The 22366-nt window shown below is 32.1% G+C and overlaps 3 protein-coding genes and 1 long non-coding RNA gene across 7 annotated transcripts in view; 3 read left to right on the plus strand and 1 right to left on the minus strand.

The window, feature by feature from the left end:
* LOC123691635 overlaps window positions 1-1660 on the plus strand; it is a 79598-nt gene extending 77938 nt beyond the window's left edge. For both annotated transcript variants that reach the window (XM_045636128.1, XM_045636129.1), the window contains exon 9: window positions 59-1660. In XM_045636128.1, coding sequence (XP_045492084.1) covers window positions 59-1231 — 1173 coding nt within the window. In that variant the 3' untranslated portion in view covers window positions 1232-1660. The remainder of the gene's footprint in view (window positions 1-58) is intronic.
* A 2265-nt stretch (window positions 1661-3925) lies between these two features.
* On the plus strand, window positions 3926-13309 carry LOC123692160 (signal peptidase complex subunit 3). Its single transcript, XM_045636857.1, has 7 exons — window positions 3926-4093; window positions 5414-5578; window positions 6046-6162; window positions 6701-6805; window positions 12112-12283; window positions 12463-12729; window positions 13107-13309. Exons 1-7 carry the CDS (start codon window positions 4051-4053, stop codon window positions 13234-13236), a joined length of 999 nt encoding a protein of 332 aa, XP_045492813.1. The 5' UTR covers window positions 3926-4050; the 3' UTR covers window positions 13237-13309.
* Window positions 13310-15678: 2369 nt separating this feature from the next.
* LOC123692159 (FGFR1 oncogene partner 2 homolog) lies at window positions 15679-22098 on the minus strand. Of its 2 annotated transcripts, none has more exons than XM_045636856.1 (5): window positions 21925-22098; window positions 21714-21865; window positions 21314-21565; window positions 21076-21204; window positions 15679-17385 (listed from the first exon to the last, which is right to left on the minus strand). In XM_045636856.1, exons 2-5 carry the CDS (start codon window positions 21846-21848, stop codon window positions 17272-17274), a joined length of 630 nt encoding a protein of 209 aa, XP_045492812.1. In that variant the 5' UTR covers window positions 21849-21865; window positions 21925-22098; the 3' UTR covers window positions 15679-17271. The 2 variants fall into 2 exon arrangements, with proteins under 2 accessions (XP_045492812.1, XP_045492811.1); XM_045636855.1 differs by having other exon boundaries at window positions 21714-21848; window positions 21925-22095.
* On the plus strand, window positions 18015-19925 carry LOC123692161. Of its 2 annotated transcripts, none has more exons than XR_006751498.1 (4): window positions 18015-18557; window positions 18674-18857; window positions 19387-19458; window positions 19656-19925. It is a non-coding gene; the product is annotated as an uncharacterized LOC123692161 (long non-coding RNA). The 2 variants fall into 2 exon arrangements; XR_006751497.1 differs by having other exon boundaries at window positions 18018-18338.
* Window positions 22099-22366: the final 268 nt, after the last annotated feature.

The following is a 22366-nucleotide window of genomic DNA, read 5'->3' on the forward strand; positions in this document are numbered from 1 at the left end:
TCGAAATTTCAATACTTATTTGTATTGAGAACAAATATAATTTATTTTTTATGTGCAGGTTGGACGGGTCAAGAATACTCGAATCATTACAGTTACAACGACTATAGAAAAGCGAATAGAACCAACGTCATCGTACAATTTACAAAGTTCTCTCAACGAACCGTTGACAGAAAATATATTAGCAACAGCTTCGCCCTACGGAAAAGATCATTATCTCTTAGATTCCAGCATTGCTACATTACCAGCTATAACACTGTCCTCTGATGTGGAGACGCCTCCTCTAGAAACTGTAACTGAAACGTTCAGTACTACTCAACACTTGCTAAAAACACATATACTCCCGATAGTAAGAGATGTCAACGTAACAAGTAGCCTCACTTTTATTCAAACATACGAAGTAACACGCTTTGTCACTGCAACAAAAACATTACCACCCATGGACTTCTTCCAGTTCATCCCAAGTAAAACGCTCAAAGAATTCAACAGCCGCCTTGATGAAGCAGGATCCGAATTACATTTAGAATTAGACTTTGGTGATAGCAACGAAGATGAAGACGGGGTTCCAAGACGTGTATTCCCTCCGGACTTAGATCTTGCAAATATTGGATCAGACTTTGATCTAACAGAAATTGATAAATACAGGGATAATCACTTGAGACTAAAGAAAGCTCACGGGCAAAATAAGAACAATCATGTAACAGAAGCACCCAACCCACCTACACCAGCTTTGTCTCCCGAACAGGCTCAACAACTTGCTTTATTGAGATTATTAAACCCAGCAGCTGCAGCACAAATTCCTAACGTAGTAACTACATCGAAACCCATACTTAAATATGAGACTATTTATGAATCGCACGTTATCCCCGTATTTGATGGTAAGAGCACGGTGCACAGTACCATTTCGCGGCCAGTTGCTACAGTAACTAAGACAGAGTTCGAAGTGGGTACTAGCAGTCTCCCAGCACTGCCTCTCAATCCCTTATTCCCTCAACAACAATTCACGGTCACGTCAACACCCGTCGTATTGAACACAGAAATCACTGCTACGAATAGTCAAGTTCTGAAACTCACTTTCGGTGCTAAAACAGTATACACCACTTTGTTCTCTACGGCAGTCGTGCCAACTGTGTTGACATCTTATGTGACATCATCGGTACCAATTCAAGCTAGCGCTGCTGGTTTTCCTGGGTACTTCCCACCTCCATTTGCTCCTTTCCCATACGTGGGATAAAAATAATTAGTAAATTAATTAGGAAACAGTGCCTTAAATTAGTTATTGTGATAAATCAGTGTTTAAGTACATGGACTCTTAAAACAATTATAAAGTGAATCGATGTGAGAAAAGTTAAAAGTTTACGTGCATTTTAGGTAAAAATCGAACAATAATTTAAAGTGTGCTACCACTTATAAGATTTATAAATGAAATGTAAGTGCTTAAAATTTAGACATCGAGCTTTATTTAGGTACATGCTATGTATATATAAAAATATACTCGTTAAAATAGTACCTTTGTAATTTTTTGTAAATATTTTATTTATACTTTTATATGTTTTGTATATAGAAAATGTTTAATTAAGACTTAATCAATATTGAATATTTACTTTGTAACTGTTTATACATGTTCTAAGCCAATCGCATTAAATAAATATTTAATTAAGAATTGAAGTTTGTTTTACCCTCTGAATACATGGAAGGAATAATAAAAGTCACAGTCGTAACTAAAGATTTAAAGATAATAAAGGATGGTTATTAATGAAACATCGAACCTTCATGAACAATATTTCAGTCAATAATCTATTAACAACCAAATTACAGGAAATTCATTCAGTACTTACGTAAAAGAGATGCAATACATACACCGGAATTCTGAAATTCCCGATCCTTTCATGCAATTCAAGAGAAAATTATTTCCAAGAGTTTTACAGGTAAATTATTTTAATTAATTATGATAAAATTCATTTAAACCAACAATGAACTGAAGAATTAAAAAAACAACACAGTTTTCTTGTATTATGATAATTTTTAAGATTGTGTTTTTTATTAGGCAATAAATAAAACAACACTACTCTTGGTAGAGCTCGCACATACTAGATAGATACTATATACTAATAACTATTTATATTATTAAAATATTTACCGATTCCTGAGTTATATTTACATAAAAGAATAATACCTTAATAATAAAAAAATAATAATAACGGGAGATCGGTCCGTCTCTCTCTCGTTATACATGCGATCGCACTCGTGAGGTTTTGATGTGACACAAGTTTCTGAACACATCACCCGACTAAAACGATTTTAAAGACGTTATCACGTCAAAAATAGTATACCAGAGGAAAGGACGTTCACTTTTACAAATTACATATTTACAACATTGAGATAATATTACTTCGTATGGAGGAGACACCACGAACAAAATCTGTGCGCCATTTTTTTGCTCTAAGTTTTAAAAATTATTATCTAGTTAGTTACCGATGAAAGTAATTCCTTTGCACGTTTCGTATTATTTGTCTTTGTATTTATTATTTGTGCAATATCGTAACACACACGAAGGCATATTTGATGCGTTTCACTTTAAAACAAATAAAAAATGAGCGTGCAGTTACGCCATATGGCGTATGTTGAGCGGAACATAAGTGATGTAGGCGGTGTCGTCTCCATATGTATATCTCAATGATTTACAATGAATATTTGGTACCTATTCAGTACTCATATATTATCTATAAAGATAATAAAATCTTTTGTGAGCTTGTATTTGGGGAGCTATATTATGATAACCAAATAGTTCAATTAAGTTTTAGTATGTTACACTTGTTATAACAACTGATTGAACATGCAGAAGCAATTACCTATTATTGTTTTTTTTTTTTAACCAGTTACTTATTCTATGTATCTGCATTTACCTTCAATTTTACAGTAAAAATATGAGCTCTTACGCCACAAATTCTGTATGTATTAAAACAGCGACATATCTCTACGTCATAAATCTGAGCAGTGGGAGTGCTCTACTCGCTGATGGAACGAGGTTAGACGAAATCGGCTTATCGTCCGCCGATGCCGAGGGGGGAGCAATGTCATTACGATATAGCTTTGCCCCTCGATACACTGCCATGCAAATTCTCTATGTACTTTTTGCTAACCCTTCTTTCGGCGTACTTCATATTTTCACGTAAGCTTTTACGCACGTAGGATATTTGAGAGCTTTTGTGAAGTATGAAAGGTAAGCAATAATGTTTTTCATTCGTGTCTACGAAAATTGGTATTGCATATAGAATATTTCCTGAGAAATAATAAAATCCCTCATCTGCTCAAGTCCCATTTTCCGTGAGTGTGTTAATGAAAAGTTTCGTATGAAAACGGTTATTATAAATTAATATTATTAACAACCATACAGCAGTCTTAGGTATTATTGAGATACAACTACTGTTTTTAACCGACTTCAAAAAAAGAGGAGGTTGTCAATTCGGCCGGTATTTTTTTTTTTTTTTATGTATGTACACCGATTACTCCGAGGTTTCTGAACCGATTTACGTGATTCTTTTTTTGTTCGATGCGGGATGGTGTCGAATTGGTCCCATTAAAATTTTATTCGGATAGGCCCAGTAGTTTTTATTTTATGAGCATTTTTGTCTGTAGGTTTTTGTAAATTTTGCAAGTGCAAGTTTGAAGTTGGTTGTTTTTAACGCAGTTATCACTTGTACCGTATAAGAATATATTATATGTATAAAGGAAGTAGAGAAATAAATGTTTCTAGTACATACACATAACATTTTTGAAAGATTGGCCTGCACCAACACTGTCTATCCATATAGGAATGACGCTCTATTTAAGGATAATTACTCATGATACATATTATTTTATCTTCTTATCATAATCCCTGCAATCAGAACTCAATATATCGACAAGTCAAAGATAAGAAAAACTTCAAACGAAGTGAATAATTTCGATTAACTACGTATGTGCTAATGATAATATTATTATCATCAGAATTGATTTCAAATGTAAAATAAACAATGTACGTATAAAATAGAATTTAAAAATAAATGTGCAATGTGGAAATATAAGTGGATATTTGTTATAAGTTCAATATTCTGTAAGTACCTACCAACAAGCTTTATTTTAAAACTTAAAACTTAACTGTGTTATTGTGTTCATATCGATAATCACCGCTTCATATAAATTGTTCTTTTATTTATAGTATTAGTAGGTACCTAACTATTTGTTATTGTTTGTTCTTAAAAACGTGTTAACAAAGATATCCAAATAATATACCTATGCACTTATTTGTAACTAGCTTCCGCCCGCGACTCCGTCCGCGCGGATGTCGGTCTTTGCGTGGATGGTTTATTTCTCCATTTTGAGTAACTCGGACAATGACATCTTATATAAATATCTATTGGACCCAAATACGGCTAGGTCTATAATAATACGCAACGTGTGTTCGCGGTACCTACTACAGAACAACGTCTATGGATAACTGAAAAATTGAGATTAATTTTTTTTCTACTTATTTTTCCAGGATAAAAAGTATCCTATTTTACGCCCAGAATAGTAAGGTATAATTATACCAAGTTTCATCGAAATCGAACCGGTAGTTTTCACGTGATGTCTTCACATACAGACAGACAGACAGACAGACAGACAGACAGACAGACAAAAATTTTTTAATCACATATTTGGGTTTGGTATCGATACAGTAACACCCCCTGCTATTTATTTTTTCAATATTTTCAATGTACAGAATTGACCCTTCTACAGATTTATTAAATGTATAGATACATATCGCAGTTCAATTGCACTAATAAACAACGCAGTGAAACGTTTTTCACTGTGCAAACGAAATGACCACATTAATACTTTTCGGTAGCTGCACCAATCTTACCCTTAGTATTCAAGACACAGGAGACTACTAAAGAGTATTTATGGATAAACGATTTTACTTTGAATCCGCTAGTTCCGATGCAGCATTTGCATGCAACTAACGAATGGGTATTCCCCTGTAGCATATAAATGTACGATAGGTAATGGTGTAGACTTTAGTACATCTTTTGTATAGCTGGAAGGTAATTTGCTACGAATTAGAAGCAATCTGTCCATAATTATGTCAAAACATTGTTAAAGACTTATAATTATATTTAGTATCTGGCGCAGTAAACGCTTATAATTATATTTTTAGCCTCTACCTTCCTTCTCAGGTAAATATCGTTGTGCCAAATTTCATCAAAATCGGTGCAGGGGTTTAGCCATGAAGAAGAGACAGACAGATTCACGGTATGTCAGTCTGTCTCTTCGCATATATAATGTTAGCAGAGAAGTAGTGGATTTCGTGTTATAACATAGTTCTCAATCTGGGTAGAGCCATTAATTAAGAAAAGAAGTAGTCCATAATCAACTCATTATATTTTAATGGCAGATGCTGCTGTTATAGCACAGACAACGCATAACGACACTCGATGTTTTCAATTCACTTGGCTCGGTCCCCGATATGACAACCAGAGTGTTTTTATGAACGCAACATGCAGCGATGCAACGCAATTAGCTGATGGTGTTCCCTGCCATCACCCCTTGGTAGTATCAGGTAAGTGTTATCGAAACCGCAGAAGAAAATCCGGTTAAATATATGTCGCGTCTTCATCTATGATTATAGATCAAAAGTTGTTGGATACATCAGGTATATTTGCCAATGATAACAAAACAAAGATGATTTATTAAAATACCTTATATAACTTAACTATGATATACATATTTAAAAATTAAAATTCCTACTATAAATTAATATGGAATAGCATTACGGTCTGATGGCTACCATATATAAAATAGCCAAGTTACTGCTAAATATAAAAAAAATTGCAAACATGTCAAGATTGGCACTAATTGAATGTCTGGACTGTAAGCGTCATCATGTTTTAAGAGCTTATTAAAAAATCGTTTCACTACGCATGTGCATTACGCAGCTACCCTTTAATAGCAGTTGAATATTCCCATATGAGGTATAAAATTTTAAATAGTATTTTCGAACTTAACGCCATATAAAATTATTTTCAGAGGACGGAACGTGGCCCGATATTGATTACATTTGGACCCACCACTTCGCAGATACAACATGCACACTTTCACAAAACGATGTTTGTGCCAAATATACATTCTATTTCAATGGCCATCGTAAGTGTTATTCGTAACTATATTTTTTTAATTCCTTTACTATAGATATTTATTTTTATTGACCTTTACAAATTTTGTTAAGTGGTAAATAGGTAGCAAATAAACATTTGCTTCCTCTTACTGAAAGTTACATCTTAACAATCTTCTCTAGTAACTAGTAACTGCTAGATATATTTTAATGTTGGGTAGTCCTTCTAGTTCTCCTTTTCAAAGCTATATTAATTTCCGATCTTTCATAATGACAAAAAAAATTTTTTTATGTCAGAGCAAGCAAAGGTGGGGGGCCACCTGATGTTAAGTGGTCACCAACGTCCATAAACACTTGTAACTCTAGATTCAATCGACAGTATCGCTGTGATGTTATAAACAGACCAACGAGGGCACAAAAAGTCGATGACAGTTTTATATTTTAATTAAAGTTACATTAGAATGAACAGCTAACCAGAGTAGAGAATCTGAATGTAGAGTATTTCTTACAAGTTACAAATGCATAGAAAGAAAATAATTAAATGAATAATTTTCCCTGCAACCTTTACAGCTGAAAACGCAACCTACATGTGTACCAGAGCAGTGGATACAATGGACACGGCAATCACGAGCGGTTGTTTCGAACAAACATCTGGAAGTTATAGCACACGCGTGTGTTTCTGCCGGTCTGTCCCTGGAGGAGTCCCGTGTAACAAAGCTCCGATTACACAAACTAACTTGTTAACAAGTTTTACGTTTATTTTTATTGTATTTACATTTATTTCATCTAGGTTTAATACTGTGCTGTAAATAAAAGTGTAAAAATAATTATTTTTCGTTTCATTTCTCCATTTTTACACGCTTTATATTAGCTTCACCTGTATGTTTGTATGTTTGTAACCGACTTCTTTGGGCGCGATTTTGACCCACTTTAAACGGCCAGATTTCGTTCAAACTTTGTAGATTTATTGAGGACCGATAACAATACACTAATTTGATAAAATTTTCTATTTTTTAGTTCGGTTTTCTATTAAAAGCGTGTTTTTTTAGTTTTTTTAAACTATTATTATTTTATTTTATTTTTAATGGGTTCGTTTTTACGAGAATCACTAATCACTAAGGTCATGCCAGTGTAATATCAAACCTAGTAAGGTGTATTTTAAAGTTATCATAATATTATAAACAATTTTTTTTCTAGTTTGTCACAGGAAGGATACCTACGTTTCAATACTTATACTTTTATTCGTTCTGTTATCTGGTAAAAAGTAGATAGAAACAAAAAAGTTATTATGAATAATATCGAACCACACGCAAGCGCGGATCCAGGGGGGGGTCACGGGGTCATGACCCCCCCCTGGGCTAGGTCCACGACCTAAGTGGACCACTAATTTAATATACTCTTTTTTAAATTTACAACTTAATACTGTTCAACATGATGTTTTTATTGACTTTTGAGACATAAAAGTAATATAAAACAATTAGGTAAATCAATTACAAACGGAAGAGAATATAACAAAAATTAGAGGAAAAGTTAATTAGGGTCGACCTGTGGTCGTGATTCAAGGGCAAAAAACAGGTTTATCGATTTTTGAAAAAACCTAAGTATAATTACTGCGGAGTAAAGTTATAGTAGGTTATTAATTTTTTTACTACAACTTTTGCACACTTTTCACACAAAACCTCAAATATCGAAATATCCCAGTTCGTGGATAAGACATAAAATAGCTTTTTTTTTTTAATAAACAATAGAAAATTACGACAAAAAATCGGCCAAGTGTGAGTCGGACTCGCGCACCGAGGGCTCCGAGCAAACCTATTTTTTTAATAGGTTGTATCTTACAATTTTATTTAAAGCAATTTTTTCTTTATCTTGTGCAACACAGTCTTGAAATGTTGGATAAAAGCAACGACTTATATCGTTGCTTTTATCCAAATTTCAAGACTGTGTTCACGGGAAGTACCTTGTAGGTTTTGATTCCCTTGCAAGTAGTTGCTAGTTACAGAATAGGTATGAGGCTCTATTTGCTTTTTCTTAAGATTGCGTTGACATAGAATTTGAATTAAATAACAGATTTAAGTTATTATAGACCTGAGTTCTGATGTGAATATCAATTTAATACATGTAGACCTTCATGAGTAAAGGGATTGTAAGTTTAAAATTATTAAAAAAAATATATTTTTATTTAATTTAATTAAATAATTAGGGTTTTTGCAGTTATTCCTACATCTGTGCTATAAGACGATACTTTTTAACTCAATTTCAAGACTTTGTGTTTACGGGACAGGGTGGCGGGTGCTCCCTGCAGGTATACTTTGCTAATGTCGACGGTCTACGGTCAATTGATGCTGTGAAAAATTCAAACGTATAAGCCAATGCAATCAAAAGATGCAGCTGTAAATGCTGAAATTTTTCGCAAAATTCGACACTCCCTAGGAAATCAAAGCCTACAGGGTAGTTCCCGAGTACACAGAGTCATGAAATGTAGTACAATGTACCATCTTATAACGCAGACTAGCTAGCCCGCGGCTTCGCCCGCTTTGTCTAAAACCTTATAAATTATATACTATTCCTCTTGAATCACTCTATCTTTAAAAAAACCGCGTAAAAATTCGTTGCGTAGTTTTAAAGATTTAATCATACAAAGGGACATAGGCACAGAAAAAACGACTTTGTTTACTAATTGCGAAAAACACGAATTTTTACTTAGATTATTATAAAAAAAATATTTAAAAAAAATTTAAACTTATAACAACCCTGTTACTCATGAACGCTTACTTGTATTAAATTGATATTCATGCCAAAAACTCAAGTCTATGTTACCTTTAAGCTATAATAAAATCAAACTTCTATGTCAACGAATCAGAAGATACAGCCGTAAATGCCGAAAAATTTCGCAAATTTCGACATTCGCTAGGGTATCAAAACGCAAAACCTACAGGGTACTTTCCGTAAACTCAGAATCTTGAAATTAGGTACGAAATAACATCTTATAGTACAGATACAGGAATAATTGCAAAAAAAATATATTTTTTAATTAAATATATCTTGAACAATTTTCAAGTTTGTCTGCCTGTCAAGACCCTTTTTCTCAGGAACGCGTGGAGGTATCAATCTAAAATTTATACCGAATAATCAAATCTACGGTTCCTTAAAGCTGTGAAAAAATCAAACTTATAAGCCAACGCAATCAAAAGATGCAGCCGTTTATGCTGAAAATTATCGCAAATTTCGACATTATCGGCAAGGGAATCAAAATCTATATTGTAGTACTTCCCGTGAACACGAGTCTTGAAATTTGGTTAAAAGCAATGTCAGCACAGATGGATGAAAAATTGCTAAATAAATAATAATAAATAAAATTCATTTAATTCAGGCCACATAGCCCATAAAGTGTGGCCACATAGCTAAAACATACATTTCATGCTTATCAACATTCTCAAGTGTCGCCGGGAATCAAAACCTACAGGGTACTTCCCATGAACACAAAATCTTGATATTTTGTAGAAAGTTACGTCTTATAACACAGATAAAGGAAAATTTGCAAAAAGCATAAATTTAAAATTAAAAATGTTTGTACGGAACCCTTGGTTCGCGAATCCGACTCGCACTTGACCGTTTTTTTTAATCTACGTATCAATTAGATTATCAAAATATAGCTTTTGTAAATTGACCACGACTATGTGACCCCCCCCTGGCACTAAAGCTGGATCCGCCCTTGACCACACGAACACACAAAATAAAATTAATTTCATTGCCTTATTCAGTAACTACTTTTGTAATCAAAATGTTTCGTATAACATTATTATTTCAATTTAAAGGAGATAATATTAATGTTATTTATTTTATGTGAGAAATTAAATAGTTGTACTCTTGTTGTACTATCGAAATATTCATTACTTATTCCTTTTTATATCGTCCTTGCAGAACAATTTGAAAATAATAATAATAATATGCGATTATGCGATTGTGTCATTCACTTGAAATAATTTTAAAGGGAATGAATCCGAGTAGATATACATTGTTATTTATTACACTTCAGTTGCTATAGGTAAACCAGAATCTGATGGCAATTAGGGAAATCAAAATTTTGAGTGTGCAGCCCTAGGGAAAATGGACTGAACGATCTTGATACTTCTTATTTTTTATTTTGTCCTCAATATCATTAGTCACATTACATATGTGGACAATACTGTACTTAATAATGAGATATCCACTTAATATTATGTAGGTGTGAATATACATATTAGTAGATTAGAAATTTATGTATAATATGTAATATTATATATGTGTATGTATATTAGAAATATTATTATTTACAGATATCTATATTTGTTAAAATCATTATCATTATGCCAATATACCAATCATATATTATTTTTTAAGTCTATGTTACGCACCACATTACGCACAGAACAGTAAAAACAATGTTACGCTTTTATTGTCATAAAACAATAATAATATCACAATAATATTATTGATGCAATCACAGAACAGTAAGAACATAATAGAAGTGCTATAATGTCATAATTAGTATGAAAACCAGTGTCGCCAAACCCACACATTTAAACCGATAGTTATACAGTACACTACAAGTAAACTATGCCTTTGATTGGACAGCTTAATTTGAGTAAAAACCGACTAAGGTTATAAATTCAGCATTTCAATATGTACCCTAAATCACTATGTTACGGTTTATTTTAGTATAACATCCCTAGGTATATTAGCTGTTTTGTTTCTCTTTGCTCAGAAATTCCAAATTCGAAAACATTCAGCTACTCCACAACAGAGGGCGTTAATTTTCGATAGATATAACTTTGAACCTCAACACATAGAAATAAGGTTGAAATTTGTGTCACTCTAAATTAATGACATTAACTTGACATTAACCTGATGCTATGCTCTAAGGGATGTCAGCCTTGTTATCGATAATTCACAAATAAATATATTTTTGTGCATTTTTTTTTCTTTCTATTATATGAGTATAGGATAATGTGTCACATTTTGGAGTATGTTTATTACTACTAAGTACGTCTTTTCATATTATTATATTTAAATAAAAAACGGAATAGAATAGTATAAATCTATATTTACAAAACAAACAGAAAATATGCATTATTTTAAATCTTGGAACTGCCGTAGGTTTGATGTATCGGTGGCCTTTGTTAGGCTGCTTAGTGCTGTTCGGCATCCAGTTAACTCGTCACGTTGCATATTTTATCCATTTCTCTTTTAAATTTGCCTCTTTGGAAAATCTATAAATAAATAGGACCAATGAAAGCTAAGGAAAAATAGAATAAAATTTAATATTTATAATGTTTGTCTTTTCTAAAGTATCGATACTGTCGATATGCGCCACATGCATCACTAATCCAACATTCGTTTGTTTATTGCAATAATATTCCAGAAAGTCTTGTTTGCTGTTCAATCTATATTAGTACTTATTTCTTATGGATTAAGGTTCATTTTGACTTAATATTTTTATAAATTTTTGACAAATTATGACGAGCGAAGTTGTAACGTAAAATATATTTAAAATAAATTAAAATAAGACTTACCGATGGTATGAAATGCCTCGATTGCTGATATTATTTCGTCTGCTATCATTTTTCCACTCTAATACCGAACAACACGCTCTAAATAATGAATAAATATGGAAATAAGGTTTGACAGCTGACAACCGACTCGAATATTTTTCAGCGCACAACTGAGAGCGAGTTAGGTGATCTTACCTTACTAGTGACACGTGGGCCACGCCCACATCGCACTTCTATTATGTTCTTACTGTTCTGTGGATGCAATTATTTTATTATATACTCTGTGTGACATTGATATAATCTTTTTGGTTATTAATTTAGCAATGACGTGTCTCTATTGTCATTATTGGACTGTCAATGTCAATACGTCAGCTACTAAGCCGTGGTCTAATGCAAAATAGGGAATTGTTTCCATTTTTTATAAATAAAGTAAGCCTTGTGAATTAGTGAAAACAGGGCCGAAATTATCACTTAAGATGTACTCTGTGTTGACGAGGGGAAACGCTATTTTAACGTATACATTAAGCGTGCTAGCATGTTTAACTTTCCTATGTTTTCTATCCACATTAACAGTGGATTATAGAACCGCTGCTCAAATGAATACAGTTAAAGTAGTCGTGTAAGTATTATGTTCAAGTAGACTAGCATTTCTGGAAATCTACTCCCGATTACAATTTCATTATATCCAAAAACTTGGCACAAATTTTTCAACATACACATTTTCTTAGATATTTTTCCTCTACAACTTATGCCTTTATCATATTAATGGTTAAATCTTATCTATTTTTAATGTTGCAGAAAGAATGTTCCAGACTATGGTGCCTCAAGAGAAAAGAATGACTTGGGATATTTAACATTTGATCTGAAGACTGATCTCTCTAATTTATTTAACTGGAATGTTAAACAGTTGTTTCTGTATCTCACTGCTGAGTACATAACACCATCAAATGAGTTAAATCAAGTTGTTCTGTGGGATAAAATCATTCTAAGGGGAGAGAACGCTCTACTAGATTTTAAGAATATGAACATTAAATACTATTTCTGGGATGATGGAAATGGCTTAAAGTAAGTATGACACTACTTATTATCATTAGAAAAATGATTCCATTAATATCTCTATGAACATGGATTCTTGATGAAATTCTTGAATAGAGACATTTGACTTACTGAGGTTGTAAAGAATTAAGGTTGTGATTGAACTTAAATAATATCTTAGTTCCATCTTATTATTGAGTGTAAATACTTTAACTAAACAATTTTTGATATTTTATATGTTAAAGTTATATTTGTAAAGTTATTGATGCTGGGCAGATACGAGTTTGAATCCAGCTTTATGATCGATGTTTTTTCTATACTTTAAAATTCATCATTTATTATTTCTGTTACATCCTACTCTGATGTGTAAATGTAAAATTAAAATAACATTTATCATTATTTTCCAGGGGTCACAATAATGTCACACTAACTCTCTCTTGGAACATCATCCCCAATGCTGGTCTCCTGCCTAACATTCAAGCAATTGGCCAACATTCCTTCAGATTCCCGAAGGAATACACACAAGCCAGAGTGTGATTCATAATGAATGAGTGTTAGATGTGTATGAATTTGTGTGATGATTTTGAAAATGAATATACAGTTTCATTTATGTATTTGTATCATTTCTGTCCAAACATTTATAGATATAAGTAGACTTTATGTATTTACTAAACTTGTAATAAAATTTGTTTTATTACAACTCCAGATAGTATTCCTCAGACAATATTGGTATGTTTAAATTCATAAATCATACAACAATTGACACTAATTCAACTCCCCTGTACATTCTAAAGAAGTAAATTCTCTATGGCCTATGCATTTTTATTGAAAATCTATAAAATAATATAATAAAAAATACACCTCCAGAGAGATTGAGCATAAAAAAGTATAAAACGGATGCAGCTCTGGCAATATGTATTCTTTCATAAGCAAAATAATTGGTTAAAGTAATTATGAGTTTTAACATTACAAAGAATTTTAAAAGCAAATCTTTAATTATTATTAGTAATATATATTTATTATGTACTTATGTTAGATAAAGTAAAACCATGTATCTTTTGGACATCACTTTATTTTCAATATAATTTTACAAAACTGTCACCTTTATGTATCACCATAAAAACAATCAAATAAACTGCTCTTTCCATGAATATCATTTGTCACAAAAGACAAAAGTTAAAATATTAAAAATCAGTTCCTCTGTGTAGGATATTGGTAATTATAGTAATTAAATCACTGCTCCCAGTAAAAAATAAGTTGGAAGAAAATAAAGTAAATAATATTACAATTACAATATTGTATGTCCAATATTTTTCCTGTACATTAAGATTTTAATTATTAAGGTATACTAAGTGATCTAAAATATTATGAACATTTGCAAAATCATTTGATTTTGACATAAAATTTAACAATTTCTAGTAGATAAACTATATTACTTAAAATAGAACAGGGATACATTCAACAAAACACTTCTTCAACATGTTAGGTATATGACAAATATTTAGAGGTAAAGAACATACTATAATTATTTTCTCATTATTAGTAGTAAATAACTACATAAGAACCTGGTACCTACTTCGGTGTCGCTTTTAGACTTGCTGCTTTATAGTATAAATTTGTGTTTATTACCTGAAAGTACAATTTCATATTTTATAATGAAATATTTTGTTGGTTGGGTGATGGTGAGTCATAACAGGAAAGTACGACTATTAATTAACATTATAAAGGTACCGACTTCCAATGAGGACGGTTTTTGACCAAGTTCGCAGTAGACACTACTCCTACCCAGTCCACAATAATATTGCTTGCAATTACTAGCTTGTATTAAATTACGCACGTCTATGAAGATACTACAATTCTTTATCTACCTCTAAGCTACTAACATCCAAAGCTGAACATGTTACATGAAAAAATATCGCATCAAGTGTTTATAAATTTTATGTACCTATATAATTACTAGATACTTTTAAAATGAATTTATCCTAAATATGCTATTATTAATTACAATAGAAGAAACTGAAAATCATATTATTCCTTTACCAAACTCAGAAAAGAGTTAATGTTTATTATTGCGCAGATCATGCTACTTGTGCTATTTCAAACTATTCTAAGCGAAGATGAACTACAATCACATTCATGTGTTTTATTGAGGTCTAAAACTTCAAATCAAAAACTACTGATACTGACAAGAGTAACTGACCATTAAATGGTGTTTGTACTACAGTATTATTATGATTATGTTCTAAAACAGGCAGGGTCAAGACAACATAATATGTCAAGTGGGACCTGGAGAATATTTTATTATTTAGAAATGCTTAAGGGATTTCTCAAAATTTAAATCAACATGATCTTTTTCTAAATAACAAAGCAAAATCTTAATTCAGGACATTTTACTTGATTGATATTACCTATCTCGCAGATTTTATATTTGTTTACGTGTTCTCTTAAAGCGAATGGTTTAAGTGGGTCAAATAAACATTCATAACTTTATGTTTTCAAAATAAATGGATCATAATATCCTTGGAATCTTAATAATTTAGTAATACTGATGAATAGCGACAGGATTGATAATATCATTTTATCGCGAAAATATAATCAACACATAAATTAATAGTAAGGTAATAATAAAAAAATTTGGTGGGAGACCCTAGAGCTTGATCATACTGATTGCTGGCAATTAAGTTATTAAGCAATATGTATTAGCCGCGAAGTAGTCTTCTTGAAGTAAGAAAGTTATACAATGATAAAAACTCTTTGCTTAACTCTGTATGTTTATCACACTGCCTGTATTCTTTTTATAATCAACTAGCGGTCCGCCCCGGCTTCGCCCGTGGTACATATTAACGTTTTCTCTACATAAGAACCATCCTCGTACTTCAAGGAATATAATAAAAAAAGAATTATCGAAATCGGTTCAGCCGTTCTCGAGTTATGGAATTACAACGAAAAGTGGCATTGATTTTTATATATTAGATAAAGGTACAAGATTAATTATATACCACCCTTCTGCTATTAAAATACATCGAGAATCTCTTCTTAGTTACTTTTTAAAACTGGAATCATGTGAAAAATGCAATAAATTTAATTATTGTTAGTTGTTTCTAACAGATCATAATAAATCACTACATATCACATAACAAAATCTTCAGCCGTTTTTGTTCGCGATTTCGGTACTCAAAAACTAGATTTCATTCTGTTTTCATCAGTGGCTATTTGCATAGAGGTTCTCGAGAATTGTTTTAGTATTTGAGAAATTTTAGGCAAGATTTCTTCTTTGCGGCTGAAGCCACGAGCGGAGTAACATTTAAATATTATTAATTCTGCGCTGATTTGAAGATTCCCAGTTTTAAAATGGTTGTCTCCTAAGTACAAAACTTTTGATTGTGCCCTCGTTGCTTCCATAACTGTACGTTTTGTATGAATTGTATGTCGTAGTAAGGCAAGGATAAACAGATTACTCTCTCAATCGGTTATATTATATACTCTTTCAAGAATTATTTGAGTTATAAGTTATCAATGTGTTTGTCATGATATGCATATTGCACAGCTCTCTTTCGATTAAAAAGGAAAATGAAAAAAAAAATTGTCAGAAAAAGTTTCATGGGTGCTGCTGATCCTTTGTTTTAATAATATCTTACTACGACATAGATCTGAATAAACTTACTTCATAAAATCTACTAACTATAATCTACTGAGTTATAAATTTTAACATTATGAATATACTACTAAATCTTAACTTTAATATCTACTGAACTGAATGAGAAAGTAAAGTTGAAATTCTTTGCAATATAAACTATACAATTTATTATCATATTGTCTAAATAGCACAGTACATCTAATACATGTTAATTTACTAGATATATTTAATAGCTTGTAGAGATTGCAAAGTATGAAATTTAGAAGTTTTACCCCAGTATTATAGTGGCAATTATAAAAACATCTTACTTAATTTCCATGTAGAGGTATACCAATTTTAATGTAGTATCTTAATAGGGACTTTTTACAGAAATAATATTATATAAAAAAATACATGTACATTTATGTTGTTTCTGTCTCTGTGCCCCTGCTTTAAATGACAATATTGAAAACGTTGAAAACATACAAAATCTGTGACAAATAAAGTGTTTTGAATTTGTTACTACATTAAAATTGGGAGATATTAATTTAAGATCAATTAATATCTATACCAGACACTAAATAAATGTTAAGTTGGCATTAGTAGCATGTCATACTTAATGTACATTCTAAAGATCACAGTAATGCCATAAGTATTAATCAAACATTCATCACATCTGGAAATTTCAACAAAGGCGCTTCATCATGATCTCTGAGCACAGACAGAAAATATATTTAGATAGTACAATGAATAACAAACATTAAATACAACCAATAGAGAAATGATTCAATAATACCGTTCATAACGGGGATAGGTATGGGGCCTTGAATGTAGTGGAGCCGGTCACACACATGAGATTTGTCGCACAAATGTCAGTGTCACGAGAGAACGTTCACATGTATGGTATGAGGTGCATGGTTGGTCGTTCAGAGGCGGCACGTGTCGAGCGCGGGTCGTCACGCGCCCGACATGGGCGGCCCGTCCGTCTGCACGTCCTTGTCCTCAGTGGGCGGCGCGTACGCCTTGTCCGAGCCGTACCGCCGCGAGATGTCGAGCATCTCGCGGAGACCCTGCAATGTTCACATCATTGGAATCAATTTAATTCTATAGCATCCTCAACTAGGGTAGATGCATTTCAGATCTTTACATGATTTTTATTAAAAAACTTTTTTAAAATGAAATACTATGATGTTAGTTGTCTTCCGTCCTGTTCCTGGATTGAGTATTTTACATTAGGAATGTCTCAAACCATTTTTTTTTTAAATATGTGTGATATGATGCTCTCTGAAACCTTAATCACATCAATATTTCATTAGCTAGCAATTAGCTGAATGAAATATGTCTGGGAATTTTACAAAAATAATAAATATTATAAAATTAACCAACATAATACATAATTTAAATTAAATTGCCTAATTTAGTTTAAAATTATATTAACTACAGCTTGGATCACATAATAAAAACAAAATAAAAAGAATGGCATGTCATAAGACCATAAATTTCACCTATTAAAAGCCTGTGACCTGTGTTGATAATGCCAATGATGAAGAAATAAATTAATAAACGACATCCCAACTTTCTAACTTTCACCATATGAGATTAAATTCTTTGTTTAGCATATGCACAAAAAAAAATGAACTAAAATAAAAACATTAGAAAAGCTAAGAAATAGTACATATCACAGACATCCAAATATAAGCAGACGAGACATATTTTTTGTATGTGTTAACTCAATATTTTATCTCTTTTACTCGTTCAATGTTCTCATATGCACTATCCTTGTTTTTCGCTTGTAACAACACTAACACACACAGTGACAGTTGTCAAGCGCGTGGCATTTTTTCGATCTGTCGCCATCTTGACATACACAAAACCAAAGTCTTGAAGTCGAGTGTTTTATTGAAAATATTTAAAAATATTTTATAAAAACGTTAAAAAGAAACAATATCAATATGGTAAAATGCTGTGCAAGTAATTGTGAAAGTTCCAGTCATAAGAAAATACAAGGAATATCATTTCACAGGTAATTTATCTAAGGTTCAATATAAACAGTATTTCTGTCGGGCTAATACTACCAAAATCAACTCTTTTTTTGAAAGTCTTTAAGGCACAATCGCTAATTACTATGCGTATTATCTGTTCCATCCAATATTGGCTTGTTCCAATGAACTGGGCTTAAATTTCTTGCAAATTTACAAATTTGTTTACATTTGTTATGACAGCTTCTGTACTTCAAAAGTAGGTTAGTATTGAACAGGGCCGAATTCAGTTAAGTATTGATATTTGCTGTATACATTTCTTTGTTCAGTAGGCACATACTTTCATAAGGTAACTCCTCATAGTTTCACGTTGTTTTAGGTTTCCTAAGGATATCGCTCTGCGACAACTTTGGATAGTAAATATGAAACGTCAAACGTGGAAACCGAAACCCAATAGCTTGTTATGTTCGAAGCACTTTGTAAATTAATACTTAGATACTAGTAAATCTTGTACAAATCTACGACCTGGTGCAGTGCCAACTATATTTGAACAAGTTTCTGAGGTAAGCTTAACATAACTATCTTACTTCCTTATTATATTACATTTTCTTCACCCACCTCAATTTTCCACCAGTACCAGACCCAGCACTTTACTTTTTCCAACATGCTTTCCAATTACAAGTGCAGGATGCGCTATACATGTTAGTTATGAGTTTTGTCATTTATGGTGTACAATGTACATTGTACAATAAGTTAGCAACAATATAGCATATTCATAACTGTCAATGTAGCCATTGTTGCAATTCTTATGTACATATTTTGATCAACAATTAGGTAATTAAAGCTTACAAAGTCCGCAGTATATAATAGAGGGTCATCAAATCATGGTCCACCTGTCTTAATAATAGATTAACTAGATTGAATGGGTTCCTACTAACACAGGAAGTAATGTGTTATTGTATTGTAACCCTGCTGAGATGTGAATGCTGAATATGCCATGTTAATAAGCTGTTTCTTGATATCTTGCTTTATTTTTTAATTGTAATTAGTGTTAGATATTAGTTACACAATATGCAAGTTTTTTTTTTGCAGGATGAAGAATTATGTTCACCTCCAATAAAACGAGTTAAAACTTTGCTTCCAGTGCTTCGTGAGATTCAAAATGTAAGGAATTTATTATTTTATTTATATTAAGCATTCTGAATATTAAAATTATCCTGAAATACTCCTTGTGGTTAAGTTGTTGTTATTTTTTAAGATGCTTTATACATTCTATAAATTTATACCAAAACCACTATTTTATAGAAATGTGTTCTTTGTTTTTTTGCCACAAGGATTTTTAAAAATATATTAATTTTTAGGTTACAGAAAATTTGCCAGGACCTTCAAATGTTGATGTCTTGAAACCACAAACAGTCGAAAAGCTAGTGGAATCACTGAAGAAGAAGATTTTAACAAAAAATAAACAGATCAAAGCATTGCGTCAACAACGCATCCGTTTGAAACGTAAAGTTGCAAAGTTTTCTAATATTATTGCTGAACTGAAAGATAAATTAAATCAAGAAGATATACATATTTTAAACAATATACCGGGAAATAATAAAGATTTTCTGGTGAGGTATTTAAAAAAATCCCGTGGTAGTACTTTAGCCATTAATATCGTATTCAGCCGAACTACGGTCATTTGCCCTCCAATTAAATTTTAACTCCCCCAGGGCATATAATTTTGTACGAAGTACATTTAATACTACGTTTAGGTTTATGACAGTAGCTTAAGCAAATATAAAGGCTTTCAAGAAAAGAGCGTATTTGTTTATTAAAGGCCGGCAAAGCACCTGTAAGTGATTTTATATTAATTTACGATGTAAACACAAATGTAAAGACACTAATTTGTCCAATAGAAATTATTTAAAAAAGTTGTGTTGTTTCAAAATAAATAATTGTTAAAAATCTGGTTTTTATTGTTTTATTTACACATTGGTACATACATCGTAGAAGCCGTACGCTACGAGAATTTTTGGGAAGTAATTGATGCAACATGCGATGATGCACATCATGTTCTCCGCTCCGCCCTTAGTAATCTGCTGTCTACAAAGTTATGACTACCTATACTGTGATAAAAAAATGACAATTCGCTATGAAATTACTACCAAAATTAAATCCAAATATGGTACATATCTCTCAGATAAAAACTCTACTTCCACCCAAACTACTGATACCGATTGTGATAAAATTTGAATGAAACTAATTAGAAAGCTATTATTCTCTGAGTTATTGCGAAAATACATACAAAAATAAACATATTTAGAAACCGATGAATTGAAAACCTCCTTCATTTTTGAAGTCGTTTAATAAAGATAAAATTAATCGTTCTCGACATTACAGTATTATATTAGATTTGTAATTATTTTAGTATGTATATGGTATGGGAATAATCCATTCATATTCACAATAAAACAAAGCGATCGCAACAGGACAATGTACAAGTGTTGCAGGCGTCCATAGTGCTACAGTAACCGCTTCCCATCAGGTGGATATGGCCCACCTGCTTGTTTGCCACATATAATAATATAATATTAATAAGAAAAAACAATGTTAAACGTCACGAAGGTGATTATATTTTTTCTGACACAGGTACTGAATTCGGCCCTGTTTATGAATTTTGTATTGGTGTGCGTAATTGGCCACGCGTTTTGTAGGAAAAGTTACATCTGCTTCAAGTAATGTTTATATATCTGTGGTACATATATATATTATGCAAAATAAAACATCATAATATACCTTATTCTCTGTAATAAGCCTTTGGTATAATTCCTCTTCCTTCCTTGAATCACCATGAGCATCCATGTTGACTGCTTTGTACATTATACTTGTCATTTCATTAATACGCTCTGCTTGCTGGCGAATTAACTGTAATAATATACTTAATCATTTACAATCTAAATACATAGCTTCATTAAATCAGTTGTTTCAAAATAAAACTTATTTGTTTTTATACACAAATTGTTCATAAAAATACCTCTTGCTGCTTCTCATTAATAGCAGCTGTGAAGTCTATCCTCGACTCCCATACTCTCTTTTCTGTATGTTGTCTGTACTTTGACATGATCAACTCCAATGCTCTCCTGTGATCTTCCAATGCCGCTCTGAGCTCCCCATTCTCCCGCTGAACGTCTCTCATCAATCGAGATTCCCTTTCTATACTTGCGATTAATTCTCCTCTCGGTCTTTCCCTCGAAGCCTCATTAAGAGTATCTACTTCTTCTTTGTACTAAAATAAAAATTGAATTGATAAGATCGACTGATCAATATTTACCTAACATTACATTTGCTTATATTGTATAGTGCAATGAAAATATTAGCCTGTCAATAGGTCTTACAATGAATTACTGGAGCAAAGCGATAAGGTTCAATTGTACCTGTTTCATAGTGCTAATTTGTCTGTAAGCTGTTTGAGTTTCGGTTAGCAGAGCATCAGCTTCTGTCTCACGCTCCTTTAGACGGCCAGCCAGTCTTTTAGCGTCCAAAATTATTTGTTGTATGGTCAGTGACATCTGAAAAGGCCAACAATCTACAAAACCTTCCGTTGTAAAGCTTCATTTCAGTGTATTATTCACCAAATATACAAACCCTGTACGTCGCATATAGTTAAAGCACAAGTGACGGATCATCTAATCTGTATAATTTTAATAACACACTAGATAAAACACTAATTTATTACGAATAAGAGAAGCACATCAGCTGTTTCACGATTAGTGGGTTCGGCAGCCATTAGCTTTCAAGAAGCTCATAGAAACGATAACGTATTGAATATATAGAGACAAATATACCAAAACACGAAGGCTATATGGCTAGAACTCTATGAAAAAGAGAGAAAGCATTATGTTTCGTTATGCAACATAAATTAACAGTATAATAGATGACATGACCTTGAAAGTAATTTCCACAGATTAGAAATAATTATGTGTCTACTACTCTCGGAGCAATTAACAAGCCTAGTTAATTGTTCCGAGCTACTATTATAAAATTGGGAATGCTCAATTTTCACTCCATCAGGTTAAGGGGTTGAACC

This window comes from Colias croceus, chromosome 5 (genome assembly GCF_905220415.1).
Source record: "Colias croceus chromosome 5, ilColCroc2.1".
Lineage (NCBI taxonomy): Eukaryota > Metazoa > Arthropoda > Insecta > Lepidoptera > Pieridae > Colias > Colias croceus.

What these genes read in the sequence shown, in the direction of transcription:
- LOC123692160 (XM_045636857.1), top strand. Translation starts at nt 4,051, where the DNA reads ATGTGGAAATATAAGTGGATATTTGTTATAAGTTCAATATTCT. An exon ending in AAGTTATAGCACACGCGTGT is followed by an intron (nt 6,806 to 12,111) that starts GTTTCTGCCGGT and finishes CTTGTGAATTAG; the next exon opens with TGAAAACAGGGCCGAAATTA. An exon ending in GATGATGGAAATGGCTTAAA is followed by an intron (nt 12,730 to 13,106) that starts GTAAGTATGACA and finishes ATTATTTTCCAG; the next exon opens with GGGTCACAATAATGTCACAC.
- LOC123692159 (XM_045636856.1), bottom strand. Translation starts at nt 21,848, where the DNA reads ATGTCACTGACCATACAACAAATAATTTTGGACGCTAAAAGACTGGCT. An exon ending in AAATTAGCACTATGAAACAG is followed by an intron (nt 21,566 to 21,713) that starts GTACAATTGAAC and finishes TTTTTATTTTAG; the next exon opens with TACAAAGAAGAAGTAGATAC. An exon ending in GGCTTATTACAGAGAATAAG is followed by an intron (nt 17,386 to 21,075) that starts GTATATTATGAT and finishes TGAACATTGCAG; the next exon opens with GGTCTCCGCGAGATGCTCGA.